This window comes from Cupressus sempervirens, chromosome 4 (genome assembly GCF_028749045.1).
Source record: "Cupressus sempervirens isolate cs-2001-9-10 chromosome 4, ASM2874904v1, whole genome shotgun sequence".
Lineage (NCBI taxonomy): Eukaryota > Viridiplantae > Streptophyta > Pinopsida > Cupressales > Cupressaceae > Cupressus > Cupressus sempervirens.
This window is the reverse complement of record NC_143121.1, coordinates 853,685,123-853,713,085: the sequence shown is the minus strand read 5'-3', so window position 1 is coordinate 853,713,085 and position 27,963 is coordinate 853,685,123. Positions and strand designations below refer to the sequence as shown.

Below are 27,963 nucleotides of genomic sequence, written 5' to 3'. Positions count from 1 at the left end.
ACATCTCTTTTATATATTTGGCAGGCTTTTAGTAATTGGCACCAGACCATAAGGCCCCTTGATAATGATAATAGCCTTCACAATATCTGCCGATAACTATACAGATTATTATGAGGATAATTCAAATGTATGTGTGTGTGTGTATATATATATATATATATATATATACACACACATCTGAAGAACAGGATTCACATAAGACATCACAATTAATCATTACTTCTACTGATGCTATACATCAATAATAAAAGGCAAACAAGTGGAGCAAAAAACCCTAAAAAGGGGAAAAAAAATCGAAGAGTCGCGTAAAAGATGGAAAAGTGAAAATTTGATTGTGGAAACTTAATGTCTGTAATTGTCAGCCCTTTATAATGATAAATACTTAACATGTCATTGTCATTGAATGTTGGATCATAGATATTTAATTTGATTTGATTTTATTATTATTATTATTATTTAAATATCAAATATTACTCATATTTTTAGGTTTTGTTACCTAGCCATCTCTTTACAATCCCCTAAATCATGTCCTGTTTTCTGTAGAGTTTAGTGTTCCCAATTTAAATCTATAGAGTACTTTGTGTTATATTGAAATTCTATGCCTAGATAGATATCAAAAATACCAAATAATTGATTGAATTCAATATTATGTATTGTAGAGTGCAAGCTGACCAACGGGCAGGTAGAGCTGGAAGGACATGTCCTGGGAAGTGTTATAGATTGTATCCATTCTCTGTGTATGAGCACGAATTGCTTGATGCCACCATTCCTGAAATTCAACGTTCATCACTTGCTTCTGCAGTACTTCACCTCAAGTCACTAGATCTTCCAGATATTGATGTTCTCAAGTTTGATTTTCTTGATCAACCATCACGTAAGGAACTTTGTAGTCAACGATTGCTTCTTAATTTATCATGTTCAAGTTTTCAACCATTTTCTTTTACAAATGGTTTTTTCCTTCTTCAAAACATGATAAATTTCCCTTTTGACTGAATGTAGTTTAATATTGCTTTCTTTTCTCTTTGCAACAGTTGAAGAAATTAGAGAAAACAAGTATTGTGTATTTGAGTCAGGTCAGTTTGGATTGAGCCAGGTTTAAGAGGTCCTTTTCTGTTCTTCCAGGTGAGTCATTGGAGGATGCCTTAAAGCAGTTGTACCTTGTTGATGCAATTGATGACAATGGTTTGATAACCAGAACTGGAAGGCAAATGGCAGGTAGCTTGGATCTTCTACTCATATTTTTAAATAATGAATTTTCTAATCCCGTCAAGGAATGAAAAAGTTGACAGTATTTAGTGGAAGTTTGGGTTTTATTTTATAACTTACATATTTTAATAATAAATACAGTGTGATAAAATGCATGTTCTCCCCATCCTATGAGATTTCTATCACATCTTTGCATAATGGGAATCATAACTTTATCTATTTAGTACCATTGAAGTGATCATTATAACATCTCTTCTATGTATTGAGTTTGAATTGGATTTCCTCTTGAGAGTGAATAAGATTATACATTGAAATAATTGGTTTAAGTTTTTTATTGAAGAAGTAAATCAGATTCAAAGAAATTAATGCAAGTGTCCCAATTTAATAATCAGAGGATCTCTAGTAGATGCTGGAAAATGGCAGGCTTTGAGCATAGATAATTTTTTCAAACATGCTAATGACTTACATAAATTCTCTCCAATGCGGTACTCAACAATATTGACGAAAATCTGCAAAACAATATTCAATATTTCATTATGCAGACACCGTAACAAGTTGAAAATGATTTTGATGCCAATAGCAGAATGTGATCCCCAGGTGGAACCACCTCTTAGAGGCAAGTGGTTTTCCTCTGCAATCCAACCTTGGAAATCAAGAGGGTTTTCATTGTCCATATTCTCTGAAATGCTAGGGATTTTGGTCCTTTGATGGAATGATGATGAAAAAGCTCAGAAAGTATTGATGTGAGCCTTGATTTCTTTTTTAAAAATCTGTGCTTTACTTTGTTATCTTCTATTTTGATTTGTATTTTGCCTTAGTATTTAACAATATTTAAATTGCATCTTTGCCCCTTTTTTGAGTTATGTTTTAAGTGCGTGAAGTAATATGTTAAGCTGTGAATGTTTTGAATATGAATCATGCTGTAGTGTCCATGGAGTCTAAAACATGCTCTTGTCAAGGAAATTGAGTGTTGCCAAAAAGTATTGTGAGATCTACTGTATACATCATCCACATCATCTTTGTGCAACTCACTTTTGTTGACCACTTCTTTGAAAAACACTTTGACTAGTTGAGGAAATAATTGTGCATATTAGCTAGTTGATAAAAATAAACCCTGCTATCTTTCATCAAATTCAGTGATGTTCAAAGGGCTTGGATCCCATGTCTGTCAAGTGAAATATCTTCTACCAATAAGTATTTCAACATCTCCTACCTTCATTATCCTCGACATTTTAATAACCCTCATAACTTCATCAATTTTTGATAAAACATTTGTCCAGTTCAAAAGAAGTAATAAAGAAGCATGCAGGATTAGTTAGTTTAGCAACATAAGGAATGCAAACTCTGGGGGCAAGTGATGAGATCAATGATTGTAATTTTCCACTTTGACTTGGACTAAGCAAGGTATGCAATCAACTCATTTCATGCTCCTCGTTGATTTATTTGTAAATAATGCTTTCTGTCCAATGCTTGAGAGCAGCCTCAATCTCATAAATGGACAAAAGCTGTTTTATGAATCTACTGCCATGTTTATTTTGTACCACCCCCTTTTCACTAAAACTGAATAATCTCTAGCTTCCAATTGAGTAAAATACTAAACTATTGAGTTCCAATAGATCTTGTGATTGTACTATAGTTAGAAAGCCTCTCTAAATTTTGCAAATCAAAATTAATGCAAGCTGGAAAAATGTCACAATATTAAAAATCATCCGAACATTTTAATGAAACATTAGTATGATGTCTGGAATAATTGTTTTTGGAAATTGTAGTCATTTGGTCTCTCTCTCAATGCTACTTGGTGTGTTGAGGGTAGGCCTTCAACATTTCCCTCGATGCTTTAGTGTCAAGCGTGGGCTTAAAAGCATGAACTGTGTTCCTCAGAACATTTATCCAATTTTTAAAATTTTTAAAGAAGGGTGACTTCTTGGTGGGCAGGGTTTTCCAATACTCCTCATCACTTCCACTAGTCTAACGAAGCCCAAAAGGCCTTGAATTCATTATCAAGGCTCATAACAATAAGTGTTTTAGCAATATTATACAACTTTTCTGAATCCCATGGATGGAATCAACTCGAGCGAAAGAACAAGGTTATTTTATACCTCGTTAAAGATACCTAAGTTCATTTTACCATTAAAACATTGAAGAGTGAATGTTAAGTACAATACCATTGTGCTCCATTCCAACATCAAGTCATGTAATTACTTCTCTATGTTGATTTTCATTTATTAGAGTTGCATTCCATTTTCAAGAGAAGTTTCAAGGTCAATATTTAAGTTACATTGCTTGAGATGCATACGCACTTGAATATACACTAAAAAGAGACTATCAAAGATTAATGAAGAATAGAAGAGGCCAATGTTGTCTTTGGTCCATAGTCCTGCAATCTCTCATGATGGTTTTCACTACACCTAACCATGTAAAACCTGAAGGTTAACCTTTCTCTGCTAGGAGGTAATCACAGGACCTAGACACAGACACATCAAGTACATGGGGAGAAGTGTATATACTCACTAATGCATTGCGAATACATGACATGTAACATGGAAAGGTGTAATCTCATATTCCGTCTATAATTTCCCCATTTTTAGTAGGTTCCTATAGTTGGCTTGGTTAGTTCACCATCACAACCGTTGTGAGCTGATAGTGGGATTCGAGGGTCTCAATTGCGGGGTTATAGGCTTTCAAGCAGCCCATGGTGTGTTTTGACTCTTTTTGAGGAACTTAGTATTTATAGTAAGTCAATCTGTTGGTTCTGATGAGCTCAGTTGAGTTAGAGGAGTTGAGTGATGCTTTCAGTTTTTATTTTGGGCTTCTAGTTTGGGCTCTAAGAATTTTGGAGGGAGTGTCTATTTATAGTAAGTCATCCTATCAAGTTCATTCATCTTCTTTCCTCATTAGGATCACTCTTGTGTTGTCAGATTTCGATTGTGATGCTTCTTAAGTTGTTTGGGTGAATTATTATTCTTATTAATCTAAATAAGTTGAGATTGCTATTTTTGTTGTTGTATGTTGGTCGCCTTAGTATCACAACTTGTTAGAACCGGGTTGAAAAGTTTTGAATCTTGAGTACAAGAAACAATGGCCTTGTATGTCAAAATATTATGGCATGGTGGAAAATGTCATTTTCGGGAGCCAAAAACAATTAATAAATTATATTATAGTGACACTTCATTATATTTTAATGTTGTGTTGAGGAAGCTTCTTAAGTGGAGTTCATTTGGGAAACTTGTGTCATTTGGAGATTATATAATGAGCCCATTTGATGAGAAAAGCATTTGATTGTTTGATTATCTTATTTTTCTTTTGTTGTCTTTGTGACAATTCTGAGTTTGAAGTTTGTGCCCTCGCTGAAGTATAACAGTTTGGATTACCTGGTAATCCATAGATGGGGTATTGTGAATTAGTTTTGAGAATTTCTTTGGGAATCGAGTTGCAATTTACTGCTGAGGTATAGAAAATTGCCATAATTTCTCTATAGTTTCTTCTATTCTCGAGAAGTTGTTTAATGCTAAGAAAGGTGTCAGTATTAAAGAAGGAATTTGGGCTGCTGTGATACCAATTGTACCAGTGATTTATATGTTGGAGGTTTGACCTGTATTTGGAGTGCCTTTTGTTTCATATTAAGGCAGCGATTTGACTTGTTCATGAGCTGCAATTTCCAATTAAAGGCCTGTGTTAACTTTCAAAGGTCTGTTGTGGCTGTAGTACAGGAAATCTGGGCAGTGTGGGTTGTTTTTGGTGATTTGTAATTGAACTAGTAGACCTGCGTTTGAAGATATAAGGCCTGGGATTGAAAATTCAAACCCTGTGTCGCAAGTTCGGAGCCTTGTGGTTGATAAGACAGAGCAATGTTTGGCTGCATTATTATGTGAAGGAATTGTGTATGCAAATCTAAGGCCTGTTGGAGCTGCATTTGGTGAGGAAGCTAGTTAGTTATTGTATATTTCAATTAATAACATACCAAACGTTAAAAGAAACATAAGCAACTTAAATGGTAGACTGAGTCAACTCATGGTGGGCAATAGGGTATAGTCTTGTTTGTCAAGTTGAGCGGTGGGTGATTGGGTACAAAGTGCCCATGTTAATCCTTGTGTAGGCTAAGTTAGTGGAAATCTTGGTGCTGTGATCACTGGAGGTCAGGATAGCTTGCAATTGGATGGATAAGTTGATGGGAAGGACTCCACAGTCTAGCCGGTTCTATAGTTGACATTCTGACACTAGGATGATCAGGGTATAGAATGAGGTTGTGTCCGATGCGCGATCTTGCACAGAGTTGGGCCATTCTCGGATGAGAATGATAGGGGATGCATATGATCCATGGTTGGGAGGTCAAGCTTCTGACAATCTTCTCCTTTCCACCTAATGCCAATACTTGCACAAGACAGATCAAGATTACATTCTTAGCCTTTTCGGTTAGCGGGTATTTTTCCTCCTTTTATGTTTATTCAGCTTTAGTTAGCTACACAATTATTATGTGATTGTTGCAATTACTTACTTTCAGATTGTATCAAGTAGGAAATGTTTTCTCTCTCTTTCATTATGTAATGATTAGTTATGATAATAGTTTGTAATGCATTAGTTAGATTATGATTTGTTTAATTAATTTGTTAGCCAAGGCAATACTGGAAATTCAATTAATCTGTTATAACTAATTATCCCATTCATGTGAATATGTAAATCTTGCTTGCTTGAATATTAAATGAATGGGTAAATATAAGGGTAGAAAATTTTGATGTTAGAATTCTATTGCTTTTTTGACAATGTTTTTAGTGAAATCCTATCTATAATTTGTTTTATAGACAAATTGTTATTTTTTATACTTGTTACATGCAAGATATCGTTTACTACTCCATGTTGTTTGCCTTATTGGTAATCACCATTACAAATGTTTGGAACTTGCTATTGCAATATGGTCATATAAACCAAAAAACTCATTTGAAGCAATTAAAAAATGTTCATTTTTTAATTAATGGCTTAATTGGTTGTGGCAAAGTCATAGCCACGAGACTCTCCTAGTTGGGAAAGTCTATAGACTCTATGAGACCTGGTAGGGCTTTGTGGCACTCGATCGAGTCAGAGTCTAGAGGCCAAAAAACTATGGAGTCCTTAGTTGGCTTTAGACTCGTAGAGTTGTTAGCATTGTAGTCTGCTAATACCAAGAACAAATTCACTACCAAAAATAGGAACATAGGCATAATTGACTTACTATAAATAGTAAGTGCTTGAATGAAAGCACTGTCAACAATGCCAAGCTTCACACTGCCACCATCTTGTTGAGGCACCTTGCTAAAGATAGAAACCTCGACTTTCTTGAAATAGACACTTACTATGTGCCAAACTGATCCTTTTACCTAACTGACTTAGCTTACGAGGGTTAGTGATATGCTAATCCAAACCACTGACTTTGGTGGCATAGGGGGACAGTACAAATATATGTCATATCAATTCTATTGAAGTCTTTGTAAAAACCCCAATTGGCTCCCGCCTTGAATATTGATGCACAGTTTATTGTCTTTTCAATATTAATAGTTTAAAAATTTTTTAGAATGTTTTCTATGCAAATTGAAACTGACAAATTCAAGAAGTTTGAAATGATAACATTAAAATAATAACTGGACAAATTACTGTAGCACTTTATTTTGGGAAATCATATGTTACAATTACATACTATAAAATGACACATGGGCTCCGAATTTAATTTATCAAACCGTGATACCAAATGCCTCCTTATTATTCACGATGGCTCCTCAAAGCCAAGCACCGCTGCAGAAGATGACTGACCCTTATTTGCTTATGGGAATGCTGATTGCAGACTGTTGCGGACTTGTTGTTCCTCCTAATATCCATTTGTCGTTGGCACCTTCATTGCAAACTGCTGGTAACCAAACCAAAGCGCAAGCTCAATTACTTCCTGCAGTTGTGACTTTGTCCTCCACAACACTCCAACAATAGGCGTCTCCAGTATGCAATCCATATCTTCATCCACTGTTGAGGTTTGGTTATTCACGTGGTCAACATCAAAGCGCAGGCCAGGTTAAATGTCACGCTAGCTTCACATAGCTGTCACAACTTAAAACACAATGGTGAAGTGACGTGTGGGCTCCTTACTAATGCCGTCCCTCCACTTCCAAAAATCTGCCACATCTATTAGTATTAGATAATTCACATGCTTCCCTGTATCAATTCGATTCACCAATATACAATCTATTGGCTCCCCCAAGCAATTCGATGTATTGCAGACTTTATTTTTCAAAGCAATCTCCAGTCATAGAAGGAACAACGGGAGATTCTTGCAACTCATTATACCACATCAACGTATTGCAATATCTCTCAAAACAATCCTCAAAGAACTTCTCAGAAACCCTTAGCCAAAAAATCAATAAGAAATACATTTTCTGGACTATTCTCCCTAGCTACAAGAATACAATAGGAGAAGGTTGGCCAATTGTATACTGCAACACAATTGCCAAAAACTTCTCATTTGAGATCCTTATACTTGAGCAAGGGCTCACAAGTCAAAAATTAGGAAAAACCAAAAAGGCAAAAAAGCAAATATATTTTCAAGAATGCCTTTTTATAATGAAATGAGCTCTCGTTTATAAGCTTTCATTGGCCAAAGTTTCCTTAAAACTCCACTTTACAAATTGTGGAAGTTTCCCAAAAGAACTCAACAATAGAAACTTTCCAACTGGCTTTTAAGAAATGTCCCTTAAAGTCATTATTATAATAATATAAACATTAATAATGCAGCTCAATTATTAATAAATAAATAAGAGCTCATGCAATTATTAATTTGATTAACTGCAGGTGATGACCAACTGCCCGACCACCCATTGTAGTGCCCAAAAATAGCAACTGTAAAAAATAAACTTACTAAAAATAGTAAGTCCACAACTGATATCCCCAAAACACCCTGTCAGCTCACGAGGATGGCTATGATGAGCTAACTCTATCAACTGCATAGACTGGCCAAAAATGGGGACATTACAATCTTTCATAATACCATTTAATGTTACTACTAATCGCTGCCATATTGCAGCTCCTCATTGTCAAATCGTTAGTAATGTGTTGGATCTCAGCTATCCATTATCCCATGACTTATTGATTGATTTCCATAATTCATTGGATTCAAATAGCAACTCTTGATTAATGGTTGTTAGTGACGAATACAATACTTAATCACGTCAATCATTATCAATAATATACAATCCACTTCTTTTACCATAAATGTTATCCCACCTTTTGTTAATTACCAATGGCTTTTTCTGTTGCTGCATTCATGTATCACGTGGAAGAGATGTATGCTTTGATGCACATAGAATTAAGGCTTCAATATTTGTTACTGTTGGTCCCTTTTATCCTTTGGATCCTTAAGCCATGCAGTATATCTTGGCATTTGGATTATCTTTCTTGGTCATTCACTCTTCATCTTTCAGCATGGAGATATTGTGCTCACTTTACATTCCAAGATCAAGAATTCTTTCATTGTGTTGATATTTGGTGTGTTCTTGTAATGTCCCCACCTTAGCAGTTGACCAAGTGTGTGTGCGTTAGCCTAGTTCTACATGGTCCCAAGGGCTAATGAAGGGTTTAAAAGGATTTTAGAGTGTTTTGGCCTGGTCATTTCCAGTTGGGGCCAAAACGGAGTTGATTTACTCAGTTTTAGGCATACTGACTATTTTTAGTAAGCCAACAAGACATAGGGGAGGCTAGTTTTGGTGATTGAATTTGATACTCCACGGCAAGAGCTTTCCGACAAGCTATCACTCGTTTTATTCGGAGTCCAATAGCTAATATATTTTTATGCCTGAAGTATTATTAAAGTAACAATTAATTTAGTTGTAAAATATTAAAGTTTTACTTTAATATTAAATTTTATGGGAATGTGTGCAAATCAAAAGGGGCGCCTAAGGGAGATATAAGTGATTATTTTAATATGTTTTATATCACACATCTTTTATCTCACATTGCTCATGTGAGTGGAATGGACCCTTGGAGAAAGAATAAAAGGGAGCATTAGTGGTTTCATTCAGCAGGTTGAATATGTGAAGAAAATAGATGTGTGAGTTGCAGATCTATTCTTGGCATTAGAGGATGTCTATCCTCTTGTGTGACATTCTAGATGTCATTTCCTTGGGGGTTGGCCTTTTGAATTCATTGCTATCAGCTTTAGATCCTACAGATTGGGTGCATTTCCAGCTACAACCAAGTTCCTGTAGCAAGTTACTATAGTAGTGCATCATTGTAGCAGCCGCATCATTGTAGCAGTGCGTCACTATAGTAGTCATCACTGTAGTAGGCGAGTTACTGTAGCAGTTTCACTGTAGCAACCGAGTTACTGTAGTAGTTGCATATTGTTTGCAGTAGGTCAATTGCAAGGGCCACGCCCTCAACTATTTGATGTAAACAATATTTGTTCCGATTTATTGCTGGAGTATTCAGCGAGTTAGCTTTGCACTTGTTATTAATTCTTAGGAATCAATATAAAATATAGTGTGCTGGTTAATTCTATGATATATGTTATGCTTTTTCCATTCCTATATTTATGTGACATGCCAAACACAACACAATACAAACAAACCTTTTAGAGCCATAAGGGTAGTAGCAAGCTAAGTGTTTGATAAAATTACCATATAGCCGTGAATACTTGTAAGTAGATTTTTGGGGTATCCATTGCAGTGGTATCATAGCCTTATGTCATGCCATCTTGTGGAAGCCTTACAGGGAATTTGGAACAGCTGGATAAAGGGAAAAGTGTTTGACGAAATTTCAAAACACTAAAGTCAGAAATAAAACAGGTTTAGAATGTATGTTTGAGCATGCGATAGAGGCCATTAACTTCTGCCATACCAGAGAAAGACAACAAAGATTCAGACTCACAGAGTGAGCAGTCTAGTTCATCCATGCAGGTGGACATAGAATCCAGTCATACAGACACATAGGAGATATTCTTTGAACAAGACAGCAGTATGGGTGACCGAGATGACAGGAATACAAGACTAGGCGGAGGCAGGAATGGCGGTCTAGATCAGGAGGAGGTAATGTTATAATGGTTACTGGGTACGTTAGAGGAGGGGCAACGTATGCAACAAGAGCAGAATAAGTGAATGGATATGATGTTGTGGCTTATGTCTAGACAGATGGGCATGAATATTAATCCAGGTGATGCATACAATGGAAATGGGAGCAATGATAATAATGGAGGCCGAGGCAACAACAATAGTTTTGAGAATAACATTAATGGTGATAATAATGGACATGGTAGCAATGGGAATGAGGCTGATAACTTTAGATATGTTGCATGCCTAGCTCGGACAAGCTCGAGACTTCTTCTACCCACCTTCCCACCTAGAGATCCGGTTCAACCAGTAAACACACCATAGATTACCGAGTTACGGGATCAATTCAAGAGGGATTGGGAGGCTAGTGGATCGGAGTTTCAGGTGGATATTTCCCTTAGAGATTATATGGACTTGAGGATGAGACACATGCCTAGAGCAAGAGGGAGAAATCAAAACTTTGAGCTGAGAAAGAAAGTTGGGAAACTTTCTTTACTTTATTATGATGCCTCAAGGAAGATGACTGCATGAGCTTGGGTGCAGAAGGTAGATACATACTTATAGTTGAATTTGATGCTTGAGGAGGAGGCTATCAAGTATGCGACTATTCATTTAGATGGCCCAATGCATGAGTGGTGGCACTATGGCATGGTAACCTTGGGGCATAATCATATCACATCTTACGAGGAGTTAACTAAGAGACTCATAGAGAGATTTGATACCAAAGATCTTAAGTTATAGTTTAAAGAGTTGGCACAGCTCAAGCAGTGGGGATCAGTTGAGACATATATCAGTGAATTTCAAAGGTTAGCTGTGTTGGTTACAGATATTTCAGAGAGGAGATTAGTAGTGCTATTTATGGATGGACTCTTAGATCCCTTGAGGGGTTGGGTCAAGGGGCATGACTTGGCTACATTACATGAGGCCACTAAGAAGGCTCATGACTTAGCACCTCCTTTTAAGGACATATTTCAGCCTAGGAATTCACATACAGAGAAGGATAAGGATAAGGACAAAAAACCATTTTACCAGGATGCCCAACCAAAGGGGATAATAGGAAGTTGGATAATGACACCCTAAATGAGTTGAGGAGGAAGAAGTTGTGTTTTCATTGCAGAGAGCCTTGGGACTAATCTCATAAGTGCCCTCTCAATGCTAAGGCAAATCAAATGGAGTATTTTTCAGCGGAGGAGTCGTAGTCAGAGGGAGAGGATCAACACTCTGATCCAGTTTAGAGTAGCACTCTAGAGGAGAACATCATTCATAAGGATGATAGGTCATTGCTACGATTGACAGGGGCTCAAAATGCTATCACATTTAGGGTTAGGGGTACTATCCAGGGGCAAAAAGTGATCTCTCTCATTGACACTGGGGCTACACATAACTTCATAGATGCACAGTTAGTAGCATGAGAGGTTTACAGATTGAAGAGTATGTTGGGTTTAGAGTCATGGTAGCTAATGGTGACAAATTATTATGCACTCAGAAGATATCTAATCTTTACATCAAGTTTGGAGATGGCTATGAGTTGGAGGATGAGTTCTATATAGTAGACATAGGAGACTATGATGTCATCCTTGACATGACATGGATGGCCTCGCTAGTTGAGTTCACACTCAACCTAGCAAAACTAGAGATGAGATTCCAGCATGAGGGAATAACTATTGTACTCAGAGGACTTTTGGATGGGAGTTGCAGAGTAGTCTCCCTGAGGAGAATGCAAAGACTTTTTCGGCATAATGACAAAGAGTGGGCAGTAGAGTGTTTCATCATGCTAGCCCCATGGGAGCCACAGGTAAAGAGTCATCCACTAGATATCCAGGAGATACTTGATAGGCATGCCAAAGTATTTGACGATATTCCACATGAGGTTCCTCCTGATAGGGGAATAGAGCATGCTATTGAGTTCGAGGAGGGAGCCAAATCGGTCATGATTAACCCCTATCGTCATCCTAAGAAACACAAGGATGAGATGGAGAAGGCAATTAAGGAGCTATTAGAGATGGGGCACATCTAGTCTAGCAAAAGGCCTTTTGCTTCAGCTGTAGTTCTAGTGAAGAAGGATGCGATGATGCGCATGTGCATCGATTACAGGGCGCTAAATAAAAAAACAATAAAAAATAGGTATCCCATTCCTAGGATTGATGAGTTGCATGGTGCACACTTCTTCACCAAAATTGATTTATGATCTGGATACCACCAGATCAGGATGAGAGCAAAGGACATCGAGAAGACAACCTTCCGATGTCACTATGGCCACTTTGAGTTTATGGTTATGCCATTTGGGCTAACCATTGCACCTGCCACATTTCAAAGTTGTATGAAGCAGGTGTTTAGGGGGCAATTGAGGAGATTCACGTTGGTCTTCTTTGATGACATCTTGGTCTTTAGTAAGATCTAGGAGGAGTACTTGTAGCATTTGGAGGAGGTGTTATCTATTCTGGATAGAGATTCATTGTATGCCAAGGAATCAAAATGCAAGTTTGGCATGATCGAGCTCCTTTACTTGGTCATATCATTAGTGCCGATGGTGTTCAGGTTGATCCTGAAAAGATTAGAGCTATTGTAGATTGGCCCACTCCCACAAACCTCACACAACTTAAGGGGTTCTTTGGTTTATGTGGTTTTTATAGGAGGTTTGTTAGGGGATTCTCACAGATTTCCGCACCTTTGACAAATCTTACCAAGAAAGGAGCTTTCACATGGATAGAGGTAGCGCAAAGATGTTTTGACCACTTCAAACAGGTGATGTCATCTTGTCCAGTTCTAGCTCTACTTGATTTCACGAAGCCATTTGAGCTTCAATGTGATGCTTTAGGAGACGGGATAGGAGCAATATTGATACAGGAGGGATACCCCATTGCATTCAAGAGTAGGAAGCTTTGAGGAGTTGAGAGGAGTTATTCTATCTACGACAGGGAAATGTTGGCCATAATGCATGCATTGGCCAAATTTCAATCATATTTGGTAGGTGGAGGTTTTGTGATCAAAATTGATGACAATAATATTAAATACTTCATGAGCTAGCGCGATCTTCATGACCGGTAGCAAAAATGGGTTACTTAATTGCAGGCTTATGACTTTTATAGAGAGTTTGTCAAAGGTAAGAAAAATGTGGTGGTTGATGCTTTATCTCGGAGACCTTACTTATGTGTTCTGGCAGAGGTTTTAGGAGATTGGAGAGATCGAATTGCAATGGAGTATGTAGGAGATGATTGGGCTTCTAGGATAGTTACGGGCACCATTCAGGATGACAGGTATGCGGTGTTGGATGGGTTGATTAGATTTCAGGACAGGGTTTATTTGATCCCTACATCACAGTTTAGAGAGGAGATTCTGAGGGCATTTCATGATGCACCTACAATTGGGCATCTAGGGGTTTTCAAGACTTGTAGGCAGCTTCGAGAGCGGTTCTCATGGAGAGGTGTCAAGGATGATGTTCAGAAGTATGTCAAGGATTGTGCAGTTTGTCAGCAAAATAAGGGAGAGCACACATTTCCTACAGGTTTACTACAGCCCTTGCCCATTCCAGACAGAAAATGGGAAAGTATTTCTACGGACTTCATCACTGGTTTACCACGAGTGCAGGGAAGAGATTGTATTTATGTGGTGGTAGATAGATTAACAAAGTTCACTCACTTCTTTGCTATTCCTTATACAGTAGCACACGTTGCAAATTTATTCTTCAGAGAAGTCTTTAGGTTGCACGAGATACTGAGAGTTATTGTTACTAATAGGGATAGCAAGTTCATGAGTGCCTTTTGGTAGGAGTTATTTAGGCTATGCGGTACAGATCTTACACCTAGTACGAGTTATCACACTCAGACAAATGGGCAGACGGAAATAGTAAATGAATGGGTGGAAGGCTATTTGCAAAACTATGTGATTGCGCAACAGAGAGCGTGGGTCAAGTGGTTATACATGGGGGAGTATTGTTACAATACCACATACCACATGACCATCATGATGACTCCATTTATGGCATTGTATGAGTATGAAGCACCCAACTTCATGGATTTAGTTTTGGGGAACAACCGAGTGCCCAAAGCCAACGACCTGTTACAAGATAGTCTGGATATCCTATGAGCACTCAAGGAGAACATACAACAGGTTCAAAATCAGCATAAGTTGTATGCTGATCAGCATAGGGTAGAGCGTAGTGTCGAGGTAGGGGATATGGTGTATTTGAGGCTACAACCATATAGGCAGTCATCGCTCAAGAGGAGCAGAGCAGAGAAGCTGAAGCCTAGATTTTATAGTCCCTACAAGGTGATTTGCAGAGTGGGAGAAGTCGCCTATGAAATTGAGCTTCCAAAGGGCAGTCAGGTACACAATGTATTTCATGTGTCGAGGCTTAAGTAAGCCATTGGTCAGAGTGTAGTTCCTTCTACAGATTTACCCCCTTTGGATGAGGAGGGGAAGCTCCTGTTAGTACTTGAGGCTATTCTGGACACTCGAGAGTGGAAACTCATCACTAGGATAGTGAAGGAGTATTTGGTCAGATGGAAAGACCTGCCGGAGGAGGATGCTACATGGGAGAGTGAGTAGGTTATTCAGCAGGCTGAACTGAGATTGCTTGAGGACAAGCAATTTCAAGGGGGGCGAACTGTAATGTCCCCACTTTAGCAGTCAACCAAGTGTGTATGCACTAACCTAGTTCTACATGGTCCTGAGGGCTAACGAAGGGGTTAAAGAGATCTTAGAGTGTTTTGGCCCAGTCATCTCTAGTTTGGGCCAAAACAGAGTTGATTTACTCAATTTCAGGCATACTTACTATTTTTAGCAAGCCAATAGGACACAGGGGAGGCTAGTTTTGTTGATTGAATTTGATACTTCGCGATGAGAGCTTTCCGACGAGCTATCACTCGTGCTATTTGGAGTCCGATAGCTAATATATTTTTATGCCTGAAGTATTACTAAAGTAACAATTAGTTTAGTTGTAAAATATTAAAGTGTTACTTAAATATTAAATTTTATGGGAATGTGTGCAAATCAAAAGGGGCGCCTAAGGGAGACATAGGCAATTATTTTAATATGTTTTATATCGCACATCTTTTATCCCACGTTGCTCATGTGAGTGGAATGGACCCTTGGAGAAAGAATAAAAGGGAGTGTTAGTGGCTTCATTCAGCAAGTTGAATATGAGAAAAAAATGGATGTGTGAGTTGTAAATTTGTTCTTGGCATTAGAGGACATCTATCCTCTCGTGTGGCATTCTAGATGTCATTCCCTTGGGGTTTGGCCTTTGGAATTCATTTCTATTAGCTTTATATCCGGTAGATTTGGTGCATTTCTGGCTACAAGCAAGTTCCTTTAGCAAGTTACTGAAGCTGCCGAGTTACTGTGGCAGCGCGCCACTGTAGCAGGCGAATCACTGTAGCAATTGCGTCACTGTAGTAGCGCGTCACTATAGTAGCGCATCATTGTAGCAGCCATTACTGTAGTAGCTGCATCACTATAGCTGCCGAGTTACTGTAGCAAGTTATTGTAGTAGTTACATATTGTTTGTAGCAGGTCAATGCAAGGGCCACACCCTCAACTATTTGATGTAAACCAAAGTAACGTGAATTGGAATCGGTAAGGCCGAATCGAATCGTGAATCGGCAAATTTGAAAAAACCCTTTAAATTTAAAGATTTTAACAATTAAAAACTTATTCCATGCACCCTTTATTGAATATAACTTAAACACACTATAACATCATCAAATAGAAGTTAAAACTTAACATACATAAACATGGAACATAAAATCCATCACATACGTAACTATGTTATCTAAAATTTAAATTGTAGGCTAGTCGAAATAAATAGAAATCAAATGATCATAATGATTTAAAACATAGAATGTATGTAAGATGATCCATAAGACATCAAATCAAATGTGTGTAAGAATCTAAGATGAAGATCCATGAAATTTTGAAACATGTCTATCAATGATTCAATATCAATATCTTTAAACAAAATATAAAAACAAGGCTCCAGCTCAAGCCTCAGGCTCATAGTCATTATCATCCTCAACACCATCCTCAAGCTCGGTTGTAGCCTCAGCCTCAATCTTTGAGTATCCAGTTTGCCTAGTAGCAAGGCGTCTAATGTAGGTCCTAGAGGATTGCCGAGCCATATCTCCCGCATGTAAGATGGGCTCACGAACGTCGCTAGGGCTTGTGTCTGTGCGTGCACGTGTGTGTCTACCAATTCTTGAAGAACGTGCTTTAGATGCCTCAACCTCTATATCCACCTGGTCAATCCATGCACGGTCTTCCTCAGTGAAGACTAGATCCACAACCTCTGTGAGCCACTCTGATTCTGGATCAATCTCCTCCAGAATGATCGGAGAGGAGTTAGTGCCCAAAATCTGTCTGATCCTAAGATGAAGGTTGTAATGAACAAAGACAAGATCATTCAACCTCTGCACTATCAACCTATTTCTCCTCTTTGAGTGGATGTGCTCGAACATGGACCCACTGTGCTCACATCCAGAAGCCCTGCTTGGCTGACTCAGAATACGGATGGCAATTTTTTGAAGTTTTGGGGTTGTGGCCCCAAACATTTGCCACCATCTATCTGAAATAAGGGAAAATAAAAACAATTAGTCTCATTTACAAATTACAAATTACAAGTTAACTCTAAAATTACATAATCAACTTTAAGTTTAGAATCTAGATTCATGAATATTGAATATATTATTTAATTTTTACCTGATTGTATTGTTTCCCGAGCATCTATTGCCATCCTACTAGAGAAAAGTGGCCCTTCTTTATTATTGAACTTATCAAGCTCAATAATTGCAGCACTGCTATCCTCATCAGTACTCAACCTCTGGACCACTGTATATAATCCGGTGAGAACCTCCTCATCCGCCTTGAAGTCAGGACGGAAACGAAATGCCGGATTCAAAAAGTAAGTTGCTGCATGGATGGGTCTGTGGAGCTGATTCTGCCATCTCCTATCAATGATGTCCCAAATAGGGGCATACTTCTCCTGCACTCCTGGATACTGGGCTCTAATGGCCTCGTTGGCCCTATCCATGCCCTCATATATGTAGCCCATAGAGGGCTTCTCCCCATCAATAGTTCGTAGGAGAGATACAAGGGGCTCAATGGCCTACATATAAAGTAAAACAAAAGTTTGAGTGAAAACTTAAATATAGAATAATTCAATAATATAACTTAAGGCAAAACTAAATCATTAAAGTTTTAAACAATTAGCATAGTAAACTGTAAAATATTAAATGTTAAATTGCAATAAATTTACCTTAAGGATTTCTCTAGCAGGTTTCCAAAAACCATCATCATCAAATATGCAATCCACCACATCTATCCTTGCAGTGGTCGTAGCATAGAAAGATGAAATTCACCCCCCCCAACAAACATGCTCCTCAGATCATCCCTTGATGTCAACAAGAACTGCAAGGTGATGAAATTCGAGGCAAACCTCGTGATCCTTGGATGAGCTAACTCTTTGTCTCTTGTGTACTTCCTCATTGTGCTAAGGACAAATGAATGATTATAAATAAACTTGCATATGTTTTTTGCCCTTTCCACGTATGACTTGACCCACTCAAGTTTGCCAATTTCCTCCAACATGAGGTCAATGCAGTGTGCCGCACAAGGGGACCAAAATATGGTGGAGTGCCTCTCCATCAAAAGTTTACCTACAACAATTTTAAGTTAATTAGAAATTCAAATTTCAAACATGTTAAAACTTAGGAAACTTAGAAATTCTAAGTTAGAATTAGAAAAAGTTCAAAATTCAAATAAATTTATTTTCAAAACTTGAAAAGTTAAAAGTTTACCTGCAGCAACATAACTTGCTGCATTATCTGTCACCACTTGCACCACATGTTGTTCCCCCACCTCTGTTATAACTTCCTCAATAACCTCATATAAGTATGTGGCATTTTTTACATGAGCAGAAGCATCAATGGATTTGAGGAACATGGTATATCCTACAAATAACAAAACAACGAATTATAATTACTATTAGCAATCAACAAATCAAAATTTGAAATAGTTAATCACGATTCAAAATTATGTATGTAGGAAAGTAGAATGATCAATCACCTCCACAGGATACAAAAAAATTGAGGAGTGTTCTTCCCCTCCTATCTATCCAACCATCAGTCATGATGGTGCAACCCTTTTTGATCCACTCCTTTCGGTTGTCCTCAAGCTCATGCCTCATATCCTCAACCATTTCATCCAGGAGGTATCCACTCAACTCAGCCTCTGTTGGGGCTTTAAACCCCGGATCACAAATGGCAACTGCATCTATCATGTTCTACCAATAAGGAGCCCTGTCACAAATAGATAATGATATTGATTAGAAATTTAGATGTCAAAAACTCAAATCATAAAACAAGTAGATATAATTAAAGTTTTACTTTTACTTTTAACTTTAAAGATAACAAAGAAAAAAGAATCAATTACCTGGCTGCAATAAATGGAATGTTGCAAAAGTACCAGAATTTGCAAATCTCTTTTCTGGAAGCATCACGAATCTCTTTGTTCAAACCCATGCCCTCAAGCGTGGGTTGGGAGCCAAGAGTAGTGCGGGGCACAAAGTAGCCATCCATTCTGTTTTTTCGCACTCTAGGCCGCAATAGGTTGGTGTTGGACTCTGTCTCAGTATAAGACCGACTACCACTAACACTCGCATGAGCACTAGCACTAGGATGAAAAGGAGGCCTAGAAGAACCCTCTCCAACACAACCTACGGATGCGGAAGTTGATGCAGATGCAGATGCAAATGCGGTTGTGGATGTGGGAGCACGGGAGCCAATACCTCTTAACCCTTCAAGTTGCATTTTCCTATTCAACTTGTCTTGTTCAATTTTTTCTAATGCCACTAAACAAGTGCGTTTTGCCTCAGCAGTTTGATGAGTGCAAACTGTGACATCATGGCCAAGTATGCCGGCAATTTGGTATTTCAATCTATAGATACCTCTCGAATTTATTTTTTCTTTGCAAAATATACATTTTGTTTGATATTTGGTTCTCCCAGGAAACTCTTCATTATATTTCCAGCATTCATCTTTTTTACCCATTGTGGAAATTGGAAAATGAAAGCAAAGGGCTACTGCAATAAAAAAATTCATGTAAAATATCAAAGATTGCAACTAATAAACAAAAACTACAAAACAACAAACCCTAGTTTGCAATTTAGTAGAAATAAAAAACATTAAAGATTTGCAAATGAACACTAAAAAAATTTAACAAAAAATGCATAATACACTAACATGCAAAAAAAAAACCAGCACTAATCTCTTGCAAATGAGTTGAGGAGTGTTGATATTGACTCCTTAATGCTCCCAATGCAATCTATGGCCTCCGCAGATGGACTTCTGATCTCTTTGGTGCTCTTCCTTCTTGCCGGTTGGAAACCTATGGATTTTCTTTTCTCTTCTTCTCTCTCACTCTTCCTCTCTTCTACTCATGCTAAGCAAATAGAAGGCTCTTTAGGGTTATAACAAAGAGGAAAGATAAATTAGAAAGCAAATAAAACATGTGTTTTTTTTTTTAAGTCCAACTTTTTATGCTTGCTGGCGCGGCCGATTTTTGGAGATGCCCAATGGTGATTCTGGCGATTTTTGCCATGAATCGTCAAATTGGGTGATTCACAAAAAAAAATTGCCGCCAGCGATTTCCGATTCCAAAAAAATCGGGAGTCATGAATCTTATCGCCAAATCGGCAATTTCGGCGATTTCAAGGCGATTTTTGGAACTATGATGTAAACAATGTTTTTTCCAATTTATTGCTGGAGTATTCAGTGAGTCAGCTTTGCACTTGTTATTAATTCTTGGAAATGAATATAAAATATAGTGCGCTGGTTATTTTTATGACATGTGTTATATGAATGGGCCAAACACAACACAATATAGACAAACCTTTTAGAGCCATAAGGGTAGTAGCACATAATGGGAAATTAGAGACTTCAAGCTAAGTGTTTGATAAAATTACCATATAGCTGTGAATACTTGTAAGCAGATTTTGGGGGTATCCATTACAGTTCTTGAGGATGTGATAGGCTTTTTTTTCAAAATTGACTCTGCACACTAAATCCTTGTTTGGCACAAGTAATCCCTGTTTGGCATAAGTCTTGTTTCTTTGTAGGAGTTGTTTCTTGCTATCCTCGCAGAATGTATATATCAGTAATCACTGTTGCTGGCAGAATTCTGTCATTGTCTTTGTAATCTCTGTTGCCAACGTACATTCAAAACTCGAATACCTTGGTATAATGTGGATCGTTGTGTATAGTTTGATCTTATAAATAATTTATACTTATGTCATGATTTATTTTGTAATATTGTATTCATTTATTTATTTATATATTTAGTTGAATTTATATAATTATTTATATCAAATTGTAATTATACTTATTTATATTTTGTTATAATTATAATTATATTTAATTATTACTTATTTATTATGATACGATGATATTATAATTTGATCCTGGGAAAAGGGGACATCACATTATGCCTATTAATAGCTGCTTCATTTATATTTACTGGTTTGTTAAGTAATTCACAGGACTTGTGAAATTTTATTTGCTCCATCTAATTTAGAGTGACTGCTGACACCTAAATATTCTTAATAATATAAACTAGAGAATGATCCCTAGTCAATCCTGCATCCCTTCTCTGACAGATTGTTTAAATTGAGCACTGATTATTAACATCCAATAATAATTTCTTTTTTTCATGAAATTGTTGTGTTCATTGATTATTGATTAATACAAGTCACTGTCATTAACTCTCTTATTGTTAATTACTGAATCCTTGTTTGACTACCAACCGTTGTGTTGCCACTAATCGTCGGCTGTCTCTTCAGATTGCTGTTTTTTCTTTACTGGATGTCTTTAATTAGTGTTTGCATTGGTTTGGATTATTGTTAACATTATTTGCTGAATTACCGTGGTTATACATGGTGATTAAGTTTCTATGTTTAGTTAGTTTAGTTGTCCACGAGTCTCCAGAGGTTACTTGTATAGGAGCAATGGTTCATTGCTTGGCTATGAATCGTTATATGCTGTTAATCCTGACTCATCTCGGGTACGTTCCAACTGTTTCTTATCTGTAAGACTCACATCAGACCTCTTTATTTCTGTTAACATGATTGCATCATATTAGATTATTCACTAATCATTGTTCCGAGTCTCCTCTCATCATTGTTCCTCCCCTATCTTATGGTTACAGACATAATCTCTCGACATGCCATCTTGGCTGTTATTCTATGATGATCAATATTGATATTAACAATCAATTGATTGTATTAATGGTGTAGTTAATAATTTTATCTTATCTTATCTTATCTCTTCATTCAACAGTTCATCTATCTCTAGTCTTGGCAGAAAGGAGTCATCTGTTGAATGACGCCGGGTCAGTCATCTCAATTGGTAACTCATAATGAATTTGTCCTTTAATTAACTTCAAATTACTTTTCACAAATTTGTGACCACGTAGAGATGAAATGTCAACTCGTGGCTCATTAATCTACACTTAACTTGTTAATCAAGAGGGCATAGTAGAATTATTTTGTGGACTCCAGACGATGGCAATGCAACTGCCTCTAACCATTCCATTTTGGTTCTTTCTTATAGTTTGCACCTCTTTTGAGCAGGCCTGTCCCAAACTCATTTGGTCTTGTTGCTCAGATAAAACTTGTGTAAAATCATCACAAGAGCAATTTTGACGAATTGTCTGCAGGACCAACTAGAAGTGATAAAGGAGGAACATGATACCATTGTGAAGTTAATGGAGGATGCCAAGATTTAAATCTGAATGATGTGCTCCCTACTAGATTTTGCTTCTTGATAAGTCTACTAAATTTCTTGAATCCTGTATGAGGATATTCTTGCATGTTCTTGCAGTTTTTGACATGCATATTCCTTTATTTAGCAGTAATAGTGTAGGCATTTTAGTCTTCTCATATTGTATATTGATATCAGTCGTGTTCTGGAAACAGCTCTCATGGTGACTGTGCTTTTATAGAGCTTTCTAAATTTATTATTGGAATCAACAAAGCTCATTGTTTGTTCATTAGCTCTTTGTTTGAAATTGTTTTTTAACAGAGCTCCCACTAGAGCCTTCACTTGCAAGGGCATTGATTGCAGCAAATGACTTGGAATGTTTATCTCAATGTCTAACAGTTGCAGCAATGTTGTCATGTGAAAATGTGTTTTCTCCTACCTCCAGGTACCCTCTCTCTGGAAGTGTATGTATTTATTTTCTTTTTCTGGTTCTATGGGTTTCTTTGGACTATGTGAAATTATGAACAAGTGTGAAGCTGTCTTGCTTTGTACTGTAACTCTTGTGCTTATACTTCTAGGGTTAATTATGGAGTCAATATTTTGCATAGGCTAAATGTAGAGGTAGTATTATAGGTTCCTGCTAGGTAAGACAGTAATTATGTATGATACCTTCCTTGTTAAAGCTGACATGGACATTGTGTTTGTACTTATCCTATATATTGTTCAATGAGAAGTACATGCCCTATTTCCGAGTTCAGATCAAAACTGTTTTTTATGGAGTATACATAGCTTCACTGTAAGCAATGAGGTTGGAGTAAATATTTCGATTGTTATAAAATGTTCTGTTAGATTTCAAAATTTTCTGCTGTTTTCTATACAAGAACAAGTTAATGGGTTGGCCAAATCATCATTGATGCTTCTTTTTTGTATTTTTGATACAAATACTAAGTAGTTGACAAAGTAATTCCCCATACATTTCTCATTTATGAGCATAGTTGCACAAACACCATATTTATAATGTGTTCATTGTAACGCCCCGCCAAGGGATCCAAAAGAATTAACCTAAAGTTTCACTAAGTTTGCTAAACATTTTTTTATTTTAAAGTAAGAATGTATAACATACACATCAAACACATAGTAGCGGAAGCAATAACATGTAATCATCGATAACCATACTTTGCAAGTTACATTTCTTAAGGATCCCAAGACGTTGAGTCACATTTAAATTTAATTAAATCTAAGTCTAACAACTATCACATACATATGAAAGAATAATCAGAAAGTCCCATGTCCATAATATACATTTGTTCCGAATGCCTCTCGGCAAATTAATTCGGAATGCTCAATCATCCACTGTACAAGTCACAGGGTATGAAAGGCTTAAAAGAATATACATATGTAAAAATAGAATTGCATCAACATCCACGAATCCATGATACAAAGTATAGTAAAGATATATACAATAGTGTTCACCATACTTGATACATCCATACATCCATAATGATAACACATCTATCATAAAATCTACCCATCCATCATAATAATCCAAGAACATAGTGAAGGTAAATGCCAATCACGAACACTCCAGCCACGGTGACCACGAAACGGATCTCAATGGTAAGAGTAAAAGCACTACCACCCGACCGCGTGGAACCTAAATGGTCCACTCCCACCACGCTGAGGAGATAGTCTCAAGTCCCAAACAATGTATCAAAACACAAAACACAAGTACTCTCTAAGTCTGGAAATCCTAAAAGTATACTAACTCAAGGGTTCCAATATAGATAGACATCTAGACCCAGAGACACCACAAAGACACGTAGGAAACCTAATATGCAAGCGGGAAAGTGTCATCGCAAAAGTCACGTAGAAGTTACCCGAGCAATCCCTTAGGAATCCCAGGTCCCTACTGATCCCTGCGGCCACTAGTATCCTCTCGTACTGACGAGGCATACTATGGAGTGCAAGGTCATAACCAAGCGTTCTCTCTACCCCATCCTAGTCTGTACTAGCACTCAAGGCATGGGAGAGAACATACAATTATCTTATTAGGTTCATTTTCCCTTATTTAGTGTAAATGTTTTCACTTATTAAAACAACTTACAATGAGTTACTCCAAGCAGCCTCTTAGGGCCCCGATCCCCATTGCAAGCCACTTCCCGACACTACACATAGATAACCTACCCTAGGCTCATGAAATCATAAATCAAAGAATCATAATAAAATCACCTCAGTCCTATACAAGCAACTAAAAAACATCATAAAAGATAAGCCACAAAATTACATCAGTTCTTCATGAGCAACAGATAAGCATCCAATAATAATCATATGATCACGACAGTTCTCTATCAGCAACTGAAGGCATCAATGATAAATCACAAAAATCCAATGGTTCTCCAATGAGCAACCAGAAAGTATCCCAAAATAAATCACAATACTGATCAAAGACTCCAAAATGGTCAAGTCAACACATGACATCATCAAGAACATAACAAACACTTCAGTCCTCTCAACCGACCGAAAGCAATCCAAGGGTAACTGATCGAGACTCAAAAATGGTTATCAATTATAACTGATCGATGACTCAAAAATGGTTATCCAATATAATTGATCGATGACTCAAAAATGGTTAAGTCAGGTATCTTGTATACATACACTTCAGCTTCACACCAGGAAACTAGAAAGCAATAACAAACAGTAATCACAAACATGTCATAGAGCATATCAACACATCACCAGGGTTGGTTTTAAAAGATCGAGATCAAAACAACATAACATCACATTCACATAATCCTCGAGCCTCTGGTAACAACTTAAAACTGGTCAACACTCTAGGACCACCCAAAACCCCAAAAGCATAAACAGTATAACAAAACAATACAGTATAATCCAGTTCATAGTTTGGGTTTGTTTCCATAATAATCGAATTATTAAATAATAAATATAACTAACATTATTAATTGATATTTATTATTAATTCAATCTTATTTTAATAATCATTTACATTATCTAAGTTATAAAAATAACCATTATTAATTAGAATAATTACGTTTTTATTAAAATCAATAATAAATTGTTATTATTGTATTCCAGTTATAAGTCCCAATACCAATTACCCTACTAAATTAATAATTAATAATTAAATAATTATCAATATCTATTAACAAAATTCTTACTATTTAGTATTCGTTAATTATTAATTAATAATTAAAACTACAATTAAAAATTCCTTTAATAAATAGTATTTACTAATTGTTAATTAATAAAATTGCTTATTAAAACTATTAACAATTATTAAATTTAAAGTAAACTAAATTAATAAATATATACATCAAATTGAAAACCACGTATTAAATTCCAACTAATATTGAAAAGGCATAGGTATAAGTTTTTTTAAAAATATATGTAACAAAGCGATTTATTAATCGCTGACTGCAATTTAAAGAATGCAGCGCACGGCTTAATGCTGCTACAGTCAACGTAGGCCAGTACATTGGGGATGCCGCCAAATGAGGTAAGTTAATTTTTTATTTTTATTTTGTAATTTCAAAAACTTTAAAAAAACGTAACTCCAAACTTAGTATATATATAAAAAGTTCATTTAAAATTAACACCATCTCCTTTTTAACATGTATATTTTTAATTTAACTTTTAATAAAAAATTAAATTCAAACACTATTTATATTTATAAATGTGTATTTTTATTTTTTTATTTATTTATTTTACTTATTTAAGATTTAAAGAAAATCTTACTACCAATCCCTTCTAATTTCTTGAACATGTAATTTATTTTATTTTAGATTTCTAATAATAATATTTTAAATAAATAAATATTATTTAAAAATAAAAAATAATTTTAAAAAAAAAATTTAATTTAATTTAATTTTTTTTAATAACATTTACAATTATAATCTGATAGAGAAAATTCCATTAACCATCAAAATTTTTTTCAATTTAAAATCTTCATTTTTAAATTCAACTCCTTGCCAAATTAAAATTCTAATTTCTTTAATCTAGAAAAACAAGGGTTTTCTAATATCTTTTTTTTTTTTTTTTAAAAATTTTATCCTCTACGTATGCAGAAGATATTGTCAAGCATTTAATAATTTACAATATTGAAATGTTTAAGGGTTCATCATAGAGAGTTGGATTTACAATCCACAGGCACGAAGAAGACAAGGAATAGAGAAATTGCGTAAATAATCAACGATCAAAACACAAGATCCTACCTGATCCTGATGCTAATACAAAACCCTCGAAAAACTAGGAAGAATTTGCTCCCCTTCAATAACTTTCCTCTGAAGAACTTTCTTAGAATTCTCCTTCTGAAATTCGCTGTCAAAAGATGTCTTCCAAAATTCTTGTCTCCAAAAATTCTTTCCCAAATTCGTTCTTCTTCAAAAATGAACCCCAAAGTTGTGATAAGCAAATTTTCTCCTCAAACTGGGGCACTTAATTGTGCGTTCACTCGAGAAGACTCTTTGCACAACTGAGTTAACTCCAAATTAACCTTTATTATCTTTTCTTTTATTTTGCATTCAACTTTCATGCACATTAAGTTGAATTATTAAATAACTTTATTTAATATACCACTTGACTTCTATTTTAAATTAATTTATTACTTTAATCTCATGTGCACTTTATGAAATTAAAATAACGTTATTAATTTCTATTTTTTAATCTTTTAATTTCTTTATTATCAACACATGCTTGCATCATGCAATCTTACAACTTTTAATAATTAATATATTTTGACTTTTTAATTTATTTTAGAAACTTTAATTGATAAAATATTTATTAATTCAATTAATAATAATATTTAGCATTTATTTAAAAATGAACTCTAAATATATATTATTATTAAATTAAATAAATATTATCACATTCTAAAATTATACTTAAAACTTTTATTTCCAAATTTAATTCTTTTTATTTAATTAATTTCTCAATTAATTAAATATAATTAAATATTAAAATATCATAATAATTTTCTATTAAATTAAATCATTAATTAATCGTTTTAATTAATTTCTTTTATATTTAAACTCATGCTTAGATCATGCGATCTAGAAACCTTTAATAATTTAATATCTTTTCCACTTTTAATTTATTTAAGAAACTTTAATCGATTAAATATTTATTAATTCAATTAATAATAATATTTAGCATTTATTTAAAAATGAACTCTAAATATATATTATTATTAAATTAAATAAATATTATCACATTCTAAAATTATACTTAAAACTTTTATTTCCAAATTTAATTCTTTTTATTTAATTAATTTCTCAATTAATTAAATATAATTAAATATTAAAATATCATAATAATTTTCTATTAAATTAAATCATTAATTAATCCTTTTTTTTAATTAGACTTAATTAATAGAAAAATACATCAAGGACTCATAAAGCAACATATGAAAACCCATCATAGAAGAACACATACTAAATCAAACAAAAAGGGTTATAATCACGAAATAGCATCATTTGATGCATTCGGAGGGTACTTAACTCAGATACTTGTCCTAATTATCAATTAGGACAATTGGCTAAAGGGTTTAGGATTTGGACTTAAGAATTTATCTCCCCTCTCTTACTATTGAGATAATGCGATAGGGTACGCTCATCCTGGCAATTCAGGGAAGTCGATACCCGGTACTTGCAACCTACATAAAATCCACGCATGTACAAACACAATATTCTAAGCTAAACAGACAATGGCAGGAAGTGGTGCATCGTGTAGATCCCGACTAGCAGGTGACTACGACTCCCTTCCTTAACCACATCAGAAACACCATACATAAATTAAAAAAGCACGCACACCATACACATGCAGTATGGGGTAAGTATCCATAAGAAGCACATGGAATAATAAACCATCTAACTAATCATCATCGATAACTGAAACCATTGAATAATCATCATACATGCATGAAATATAGAGTA

General features: G+C 35.7%; 1 protein-coding gene across 1 annotated transcript in view; it reads left to right on the top strand.

Annotated features, from left to right (window-relative positions):
- LOC149564066 (RNA helicase family protein) overlaps nt 1-27,963 on the top strand; it is a 280,646-nt gene that overhangs the window by 146,609 nt on the left and 106,074 nt on the right. Inside the window, exons 9-11 of the mRNA XM_089827161.1 lie at nt 660-874; nt 1,123-1,215; nt 22,337-22,460. Coding sequence (XP_089683287.1) covers nt 660-874; nt 1,123-1,215; nt 22,337-22,460 — 432 coding nt within the window. The remainder of the gene's footprint in view (nt 1-659; nt 875-1,122; nt 1,216-22,336; nt 22,461-27,963) is intronic.